The 10,000-nt window shown below is 35.0% G+C and overlaps 1 protein-coding gene across 1 annotated transcript in view; it reads left to right on the top strand.

The window, feature by feature from the left end:
• The window catches only part of syne1a (spectrin repeat containing, nuclear envelope 1a), a 205,965-nt gene that overhangs the window by 106,615 nt on the left and 89,350 nt on the right, over window positions 1–10,000 (top strand). The window contains exons 60-68 of the mRNA XM_056480594.1: window positions 646–789; window positions 3,669–3,824; window positions 5,865–6,029; window positions 6,121–6,293; window positions 6,434–6,587; window positions 7,061–7,204; window positions 8,634–8,798; window positions 9,543–9,860; window positions 9,943–10,000. The exon at window positions 9,943–10,000 is cut by the window's right edge and continues 98 nt beyond it. Coding sequence (XP_056336569.1) covers window positions 646–789; window positions 3,669–3,824; window positions 5,865–6,029; window positions 6,121–6,293; window positions 6,434–6,587; window positions 7,061–7,204; window positions 8,634–8,798; window positions 9,543–9,860; window positions 9,943–10,000 — 1,477 coding nt within the window. The remainder of the gene's footprint in view (window positions 1–645; window positions 790–3,668; window positions 3,825–5,864; window positions 6,030–6,120; window positions 6,294–6,433; window positions 6,588–7,060; window positions 7,205–8,633; window positions 8,799–9,542; window positions 9,861–9,942) is intronic.

Consider the following 10,000-nt stretch of genomic DNA (forward strand, 5'->3'; position numbering starts at 1 on the left):
ATATTATTTTATATATTATTTTATACTAAATTATTTTATTTATTTATTTTAGTTTTTTTTTTATCGAATGTAATTTATTTTTAATCTAGTTTTATGTGCTGAGATTTAGTTTAGATTTAGAGATTAGGATTTTATTTTATTTTATTTTTTCGCATTTGTGGACAAAACATTTAAGTATAATAAAAATGCTTTCCACTGTCTTGTGTGTGTTTATTTTTAGAAAAATATTTGTCTGAGATCTGAAAGTTTAAAAAAATCTGAATACTGTGAAAAATGCTTTTAAATCTGTCTAAATGAAGTGCTTAGCAATGCACATTAATCAAAAATTACTTTTTGATATTTTTACCATAGGAAATGTACAAAATATCTTCATGTAACATGATATTTACTTAATATTCTAGTAGTATTTGGCATAAAATAAAAATCAATGAGTTTGACATACACAATCCATTTTTATGATATTGCCAAATTATAGGTATGCAACAAAAGACTTTTAAGGTTTTATGCTGGTCACATTTATTGCTGTATCAAATTTTTATATCTAAGTAAAACATCTCTGTGTATTAATATTTATTTTATTTATTCAGTTAATATATTTATTTGTTTAGCCCTACGTATGTGTTTAATGTGAATATGTGCTCTTAGGTCTTACAGTCTCAGATGCAGGACTTTGAGGCAAGCATTGAACCTCTTCAAGACTGGCTGAACAGGACCGAGATCAGTGTACAGGAGAGCAGCGCTCGTCTCCATGACCTGCCTGCAAAAAGACTCGAGCTCTCCAAACTTCAGGTACACCTGACAGTCTTATTGACTTCTGCTTACTTATTCATAAGAGCTTTACTCTTCCAGAATGAAGTCAGTCTTTACTGTTGAGATTCCAGTCTTCATCGACTGTACCTTAAAAATTAATGTAACGCAACACATCAACAGGAGAGCATTTGCTTTATAATCAACAGATTATGTATTAAATTTTTGGAGTATATAAAAAATCCATTCTCCATTAACATGTCTTTCTAGTATAATCTACCTGCTTCAACATAATTAAATGATCAGATCAAGTAAACTAACTGTGTCAGTGGATTTTGCAGTACTTAACCTCAATTAAACGAGTTAATCAGAATTAGGATCCGCTGAGATAATGAAAAAAAAAAGTCTATCAGTGAGGATTCTGCTGAGTCAAGCTATTTGACACTATTGAGGATTACGCTGACATGCAATTAATTATTCACTTTTCATCTGCACTCGAAGAACAAAACTCCAAATGTACAATCATACGCACGCAGAACAGATGTTGGAAAGATAAACATTTCTATTTTTGTCTTATCACCAGATATTTCATCTGTTTTTGTATTGCTCTGTTGCCTGCTGGGTCCTTTTGTCTGCTCTGTTGGCAATTACATTTCCAGCAGTGTATCTGTACAGTGTGTGGAGGTCCTCAGAGTGATTATCCGTCCCCTCCCATCTCCCCTTCCCCTGCTTTTACCCACTTTCCCTCTTAATCCCTTTATCCCCAGAGTGCACCCAACATGATAGACTCTATTATCATCAACTGTGTCTGCCTAACTGACAATTTCACAGTCGGTTCTTTTTCCATCTCAAGAATAGAAGCAAGAAATTTGCTTGTGGTGGTCTTTTGTGCCCTGATGTATTAAGTGCGCTTGGTACAAGTTTATTTTGCTGTTTGGAGAACGTGATTGTCTGTCTCTGTGCCTGTGTTCATAACATAAACAAGGGCTGAGTGATTTGGAAGAGTAGAAAATATTAATTGATTTAGGAAAACTTTTTTCATTTATGTTTTTGCTTTTAACTAGTCAGTTTGAAAACATAATTGCTACATGATTTACAAATAGACATTAGCAAAGTTTCATGCTGCACCCCACAGGAAGTGGTCAGCAATGTAAATGTTAAACTAATATACTGTACTTGTTAAATAGTTTATCCAAATATGAAAGTTCACAGTTAATTTAATTAATAATAATAATATTAATAATAATAATAATAATAATTTCTTACATTTATATAGCCCTTTTCTGGACACTCAAAGCGCTTTACACATTGGAGGGAATCTCCTCATCTACCACCAGTGTGCAGCATCCACCTGGATGAAACGACGGCAGCCATATTGCGCTAGACCGCACACCACACAGCAGCTGATTGGTGGAGAGGAGACAGAGTGATGAAGCCAATTATGATATGGGGATGGTTAGGGGGCCATGATGGACAGAGGCCAGTGGGCAAATTTGGCCAGGATGCCGGGGTTAAACTACTATTGTTTTTGAAGGACATCCTGGAATTTTTAATGATCACAGAGTGTCAGGACCTCGGTTTATTAACATCTCATCCGAAAGACAGCATGCAAAAGAAGGAACTTACTCCTTCTCAGGCTATCAAAAAAACTAGGTTAATTTTTTTTTACACTTTTATTAAATGGATAATTCACTTAAAAATGTAACTTCTGAACCATTTAATCATCCTCCATGTGTTCCAAACCTTTTCGACTTTCTTACATATGATGAACAAAAAGGAAGATTTACTGAGGGATATTGTAAAAAAGCCATTGACTTTGATAGGATTTTTATTCCTTTTGTGGATGTTCATGCCTGCTTTTTCCATAACATTCTTCAAATATCTTGTTTTGTGTTCAACAGTAGAAGAAAAATCATATAAGTTTATAACCACATGACATGAGTGTGAGTAAATGAAGAGGAAGTATTAATTTTCAAACTTTCCCTATTAGACATGATAGTAGCTGAAACTGCGGACCTTCGTGATATATATAAAAGCAATTCACTCCTTAATCAATGATGACTGGCACTTTGAGAGTTAAAAAAACATAGGTCACACTTTATTTTGATGGTCCGTTTGTGGAATTTAAGTTACATTGCATCTACATGCCAACTTATTCTCAGAATCAGAATCAGAAAGAGCTTTATTGCCAGGTATGTTCAGACATACAAGGAATTTGTTTTCGTGACAGAGTGATTTGTTTTACAGTGCAACAGGATAACAGAGACAGGACAAAAAACAGATAATAAATATATTTTAAATATATTCTCATTAGGTTATAAGTATACTGTTAGGTTGAGGTTAGGGTTAGTGTAAGTTGACATGTACTTGCAAAGTTTCTTATAGTCAGTTAAATGTCTGTTGAAGGAGCAGTATCAATGGATATTAAGCAGACAGTATACTAATACTCAAATAGAGCATCAAAATAAAGTGTTACCAAAGCATATACAGGAACAAGCTTAATACCTGTAGCTCGTGACAAAGCATAGAGGTCTTATTACAATAAGAAACAATCGGTCTGTGCAAGAAATGAATTGATTTATAAAGTAATCTTTTAGATTTGTCTGTATGGTTTTTTTAAATTTCAGTTTAAGTTTATTTATATAGCACCTTTCACAATAATTATTGTTTTAAAGCAGTTTTGTAAAAGCTGCACATTATTGCATTACAATCAAAAATAAAAATAATTTAAAAAATATGTCAGTAGCCGTCGCTTTGCAATTTATGAATCAGCAAGCATATTTTTAAATGATTGTTAATACTTACCTCTCAGCATGTCTGATTGTAATGTTTACTGATATTTTCATTCAAAACGTTCCTTGATTTAAAACAACAAAAAGCACTTTATTTATTGGCGTTTATTGTCTCGTGGCTCTCCTCAGACGCTGCTGGAGGAGATGCGCTCCAGAGAGTCAGAGCTGGCAGGGCTGAGAGGGCGAGCACATGGGCTCTGGGATGGTCAGGGTGCTGGGAAGAGCTTTGTGCATCGAGTCTGTCAGCTGGCTGCCTGTTACTTGGCCCTGAGCAACTTGATTAAGGTAACCTCCTCTGCCTGTCTGTTTAACTAATCTGTCTTGTGCTGTAACCATGTGTCATTACCACTGACTGAGACTGGAGACAAGCCCTTTATTGATATCTTTATATAAGCACACTGCATACTGATTTACAGTACTTATCGTTGAACTGATATTAAAATTCAAACAGATTATAGTGTTAATGTTGTGGCCAATAAGTGATAATATTACAATTTCAAATCTTAACATTTAGAATTTAATCCTCTTTTATCTGAATATATTCAAATAAAACAGTTTAACAATTAACATTTTAAAAACATACAAGTGAATTTAGGTGCCATGCAATTACGATCTACAATATGCATTAAAAATGTTTACTGTTGTTTATATTTGCTCAAGGTTACATTGAACACTGTTATTAATCTGCAAAGGTTATATTAATGGAAAAATAAATCAAATATAAAGCAAAATTAGGTAACACTTTATTCTAAGGTTTCCTTGTTACATGTTCCATGTACTTACTATAATAATTACAATTAAAAAGTATGCATAATTACATACTTCTAACTCTATAACTAACCTGTGTTCGATCACACTTTTTTTTTATTTAATGCACAATTTGCGCTATTAACAAATCATTAACTAAGACTTTTAGCTCAAAAGACAACTAATTAGCTTGTTATTAATAGTTAGTAGGGTAGTAGTTGGGTTTAGGTATTGGATAGGATCAGGATCTGGTAATAAGCAGTTAATATCTTAATAATAGGCAAGTAAATAATAGTTGAAAGAGTTAATAGCCAGTGAATTGTTACTTAACTAAAGTGTTACCCTGCATTCTAATAACTATAGAGCAAATACATGTAATCAGTTAATGTTACTCAGTAATTAAATGAATAGTAACACTCTATCAAGGACACTGCAACATAAATTGCAACTCAAGATTATATTTCCAACTTTAAAGTTCATACCAATAAATTAAGACATCTGTATTGAAAAATGTAAACAGACGTGGACAAAATTGTTGGTACTCTTCCATAGAAGAAAAAAAAATCTACAATAATAATAATAATGCATTTTATTTATGACCCTGGATACGTTGTTTCACTATCTTAATAATAAAATGAAAACATGAAATAAGGAACTGATATTTTCATTTTGATAATAACAACTTAAAAGACAGCAGAAATGTTGAGACGACATGCTGCCGTCATCTTCACTGTATGCGTATTCATAACAAAACGGAGCCTATAACATTACTGGCTCCTTTTTATTTTCATTGAAAATATGAAACATACCCTCACTTTTGCTGAATATCAGTTTTAATAATCAATAATGGTCATTATAAAAGTATAACACAATACGTTTATACATAATAGGAAATAACAGCAAGCAATCAGTCAATATACAGTATGTACGTGGTTACATTAATTATTAACTTATCTTTGCGCTCAGCCAAAAACGTTACCCAAGAACAAGTAATAGATTTAAAAGACCAAAGTTGGGGAATATGTCATTAGATATAGACAACAAGATTAATTAAATGTCACGTTTAACAAATATAGTGAGATTAGATCCAGCGGTAGATCCTAGATGAACACTCCAATGAGCACAGCTCTCATATGGGTAGATATGCTGCAGCGCATGCCAGAGTGTGTGTGTGTGTGTGTGTGTGTAATCACGTGATGTGCGATTCAGTGTTGTGGTGTAGACGGAGATCTGTTCAGAAGCACTGGGTGAAACGCTAGTGTGGACGCGGATCGTTTTCATTCTAAAACGCCGTTTTAAAACTAAAACGCACTAGTGTAAACGGGGCCTAAGACCCAAAGCAACCCAGCACGCTACAATAGTCAATGAAATAACTTGAAACTGAAAAAAGTTATTATTAATCAGAAATCGCTGAAAATAAACTAAAAAAAATCTGAAATTGTTTTCGAATTGTGCGAATTGAAAAGGCATACTAATGAAATATATTTATAAATTGTACTTCCCGTAAATGAACACTTCTGTGAAAGAAAGGAGTCTTGATTTGTCCAGACATTTTCTGTGGTCTTTTCTCACCTGTAGGAGAAGGTGTCAAGGGTAGAGCGAGTGGTTGGGGAACATCAGCTTTTCTCGCAAGGCCTTCAGGAGCTTCAAAACTGGGTTTCAGAGTCCCAACAGGTCTTGAAAACATGCAGATGCCCCACATCTGACAAGACTGTGCTCATCACCAGAATGGGCCAGCTTGAGGTATGCTGTCATTTCTACTGGTCACTTTTACAGATAATTTTTTTTCTTTGGTACACGTTAGATGTGTAATCGTACTTCTGACTGATTCCAGGCTTTACTGACGGCTTGTCAGGGCAAAGAAATCCAGCTGAAGATGCTGATCACCAGAGGAGAATCTGTCCAGAGAAACACCTCAGCTGAGGGAGTACCAGTGGTTCGCAAACAGATCCAGGACCTCAAAGACTCCTGGGAGTCGCTCTTATCTACATCTATACAGTGCAAAAGGTCAGAGAGTTTTACCACAGTCTCTCTGTGCTCATTTATTCTCTCATTGACCTGAAGTCAATAAGCATTGCCTGAGGTATTTGTGTGTGTGTGTGTGTGTGTGTAGAAGTAATAGATGTCTTGTTTATGTGCATTTACAGCCAGCTGGAAGGAGCTTTGTCACACTGGACCAGCTACCAGGAGGACGTCAGTCAGTTTGAGTGCTGGATGGTGCGAGTGGAAGAGAGTCTCGGAAACTCCGATAAACACTACGCTGAAATGAGAGACAAGACTGCCAATCTTGGCCGTGCCAAGGTAATTAATTATTTTGTTCGATTTATTTGGCTTCGGATTATCAGATAATCAGATTATGAAGATAAAGTAAGGTCTTGAAAAAATTAACAGACCACTGGAAGCGTTTCAGTTTCTTTGGATTTATTAGGCAAGAGTAAAATGTTTATGCAGTATTTGTTTTATTCTATAATGGTCTTCCTCATGTAACATTTCTCAACAAATGTTTTGGTTATTTCAGCCAATATTGATTTCTATCTTTTCTGAAGTTAATACATGGGTGTTGTGTTGTCTAAAATTGTAAATAAGCATGTCTGAAAACACCCTTTTCTTGATTTAAAAATCTTGATTTAAATTATGAATAAATGATATCATAATTTGCCAAGTAAAACTAAAATTATGTTTTACAGATATAAAGTTTTTCAAGCGTTCTGTTAATTTTTTCTAGCTGTATGTGCAATTTAATTTATGTTAAATTAAAAGTATGTTGTTTACAGCTCCTCTATGAGGAAGTTCTCAGTCACTCCAGTCCTTTAGAGACCATCGCTACCAAGGGTTCCAACATGACTGAACATACAGCCACCCAACAGGAGATCCAGAAACTCAGCGAGAGATACACAACCATCAAAGATAAAGCCAAGGTATGGGCATCAATCTCTAGTGCTTAAATTTGCAAAGAATTACAAAGCTCAAACTAATTTAATGAAGCCAATATAATGCTCCATGATAATCTATAGGCAGTGTCCATGATATAGCAGTGTTATAGTGCATGCTGCAGTAGAGTTCTGCAAGTGAGGAAATATTTTTAATAGCCAAATTCTCAGTGAAGTGTTATATCGCCTATTACTCTGAAAAGATCATTCAGTAACTGCAGAAGTTGCTGTTGCCATGGAAACTGTTATAGTGGCCAAAGAGCTCAGCAGTGACCTCCCACTCGTCTGAAGCACAGCACACAAACACAGATATATATAAATACCCACACCGTATATATACAGTTGAAGTCAAAATTATTAGCCCCCTTGTTTATTTTTTCCCCCCATTTCTGTTTAACGGAGCGATTTTTTTTTCAACACATTTCTAAACATAATAGTTTTCATAACTCATTTCTAATAACTGATTTATTTTATCTTTGCCATGATGACAGTAAATAATATTTGACTAGATATTTTTCAAGACACTTCTATACAGCTTAAAGTGACATTTAAAGGCTTAACTAGGTTAATTAGGATAACTAGGCAGGTTAGTGTAATTAGGCAAGGTATTGTATAATGATGGTTTGTTCTGTAGACTATCGGGGAAAAAAAAGCTTAAAGGGGCTAATAATATTAACCTTAAAATGATTTAAAAAAAATTAAAAACTGCTTTTATTCTAGCCTAAATAAAGCAAATAAGACTTTCTCCAGAAGAAAAAATATTATCAGACATACTGTGAAAAAGAACGAACATTTCGAAGTAGTGCTAATAATTTTGTCTTCAACTAATATTAAATATACATTCGGATTATCAGATTAATTAAGGAGTGCAATTTAAGGGCTTAAAAGGTTTATTAGGTTAACTAGGCATATAGTCATTGGACAACAGTGGTTTGTTCTGTAGCCAGTCGGGGGGGGAATGAAGGGGGGTAATAATATTGACTTAAGTAATTCTTTTTACTTTCATCTTCCAGCCAAACTAAAAGAAATAAGAGTTTTCCAGAAGAAAAATATGATAGGAAATACTTAGTATTACTTACTTAGTAATACATAATTCTTCTTGTTCTGTTAAATAGAAATTTGACAGGATAGCTAATAAGTTTGTCTTCAAATGTATCTATAAAAGCTGAAATTACTTTTGCTATTTGAAAATAAAATAAAATTTTATTGAAAGAAATATATAAAACCATTTTTCAGCTGGCTGTATACAGATTTAGTTTATTAAGTTTTATAATAATATAATTTAAATGATAGTATAAACTGTGGTCTATAAAGAAAACAAAACTTAAATATTTATTGAAACAGAAAACATCTACAACCGAGCAGAAAAACATTGCTGAGCATTATTGCGCTTTTTGTTCAATATCTGGTGTTTCAGGCTGCTGTCAGTAAGGCAGAAGATTTGGTTTTGCTCCACCAAGAGTACCAGCGAGGCCTGCACATGTTTGAAGACTGGCTTGAGCAGGAGCAGTGCAGTCTGGCCGTCCTCTCACCTCTGGATGAAGACGTAAATGCACTGGAGGACACTTTAAAAGAGCTGCAGGTTAATAGAAGCATCACATTTTCTGCTTTATACAGGGGTTTCTGAAAAGTCTAAAAAAGATTAGAAGTTTGAGGCCTTAAAAAGTCATATAAATATTATTTTCCTGATCTTTTTTTGATGGGTCTTCAGATATCCATCTAACTACCTTCTAACTACATTTTAAAAATATATATATTTTCAAATTTTTATAAGAATATTAATATCAATGGGAGTTCTTAATAATGTCAAGATTAGCCATTAGAGCAGGGGTCACTAATCTCGGTCCTGGAGGGCCGGTGTCCCTGCAGAGTTTAGCTCCAACTTGCCTCAACACACCTGGCTGGGTGTTTCAAGTATACCTAGTAAGACCTTGATTAGCTCATTCAGGTGTGTTTGATTAGGGTTGGAGCTAAAATCTGCAGGACACCGGCCCTCCAGGAACAAGTTTGGTGACCCCTGCATTAGAGTATGCACGCACCTGCACTTTGAATTTACACCGGATATAGTAGACCATCTGGATAACTTTGCAATATTCATTTCAAAATATTATGATTTGGGACATTTTTGAATATTATTTATGATGAATAGTATGTGAATTGGGATGCAGCACAACACTGTGATATACAGTACTCTGTAGATAGTACACTTAATTCAAAGTGATCTTAAAAAGGTCTTAAATGAAACATTGTTATTTATTATAAGCAACAAATATTATGCCCCACTTCATCTTTGCTTCTACCTCTGTCTGTCTAATAACATCTCCAGATGCTCCAATCTCACTGCCCAAAGGGCCACAACTTGCTCAGCTCAGTTCTTGCCAGTCGTGAAAGAGTCATTCCGTGGGGGGCTCCTCAAATTGAGGATCGGGCCCTGGAAACAGCAAAGACTGAATGGCAGGGGTACCAGGACCGACTTGCTGAGACCAAAGTCCAAGTAGAGCAGGCCCTCGCAAGGGTTCAGCAGCTGGAAGGGTTATTTCAAAGCTTAGACCAGTGGCTGGTGGACATGGAGCTCAAAGTTAAAGTTAGGAGCCACCGTCGCTCTGATGTCACCTCAAAAGAGACCCAGCTGCAGCATCTGAAGGTGCATTTGAGTTGAGATTTATGTCTGGCTGTAACAGAACTGCTGTGTTTTGGTTGTAACATTTTTGGTTTGGTCTGTTAAGCGGTGGCAAACTGAAGCTGCTCACCGTCAGGCTGAGGTTGAAGGTCTGAGTGCTCTTG

The sequence above is a fragment of the Danio aesculapii genome, chromosome 20, assembly GCF_903798145.1.
Source record: "Danio aesculapii chromosome 20, fDanAes4.1, whole genome shotgun sequence".
Classification (NCBI taxonomy): Eukaryota; Metazoa; Chordata; class Actinopteri; order Cypriniformes; family Danionidae; genus Danio; species Danio aesculapii.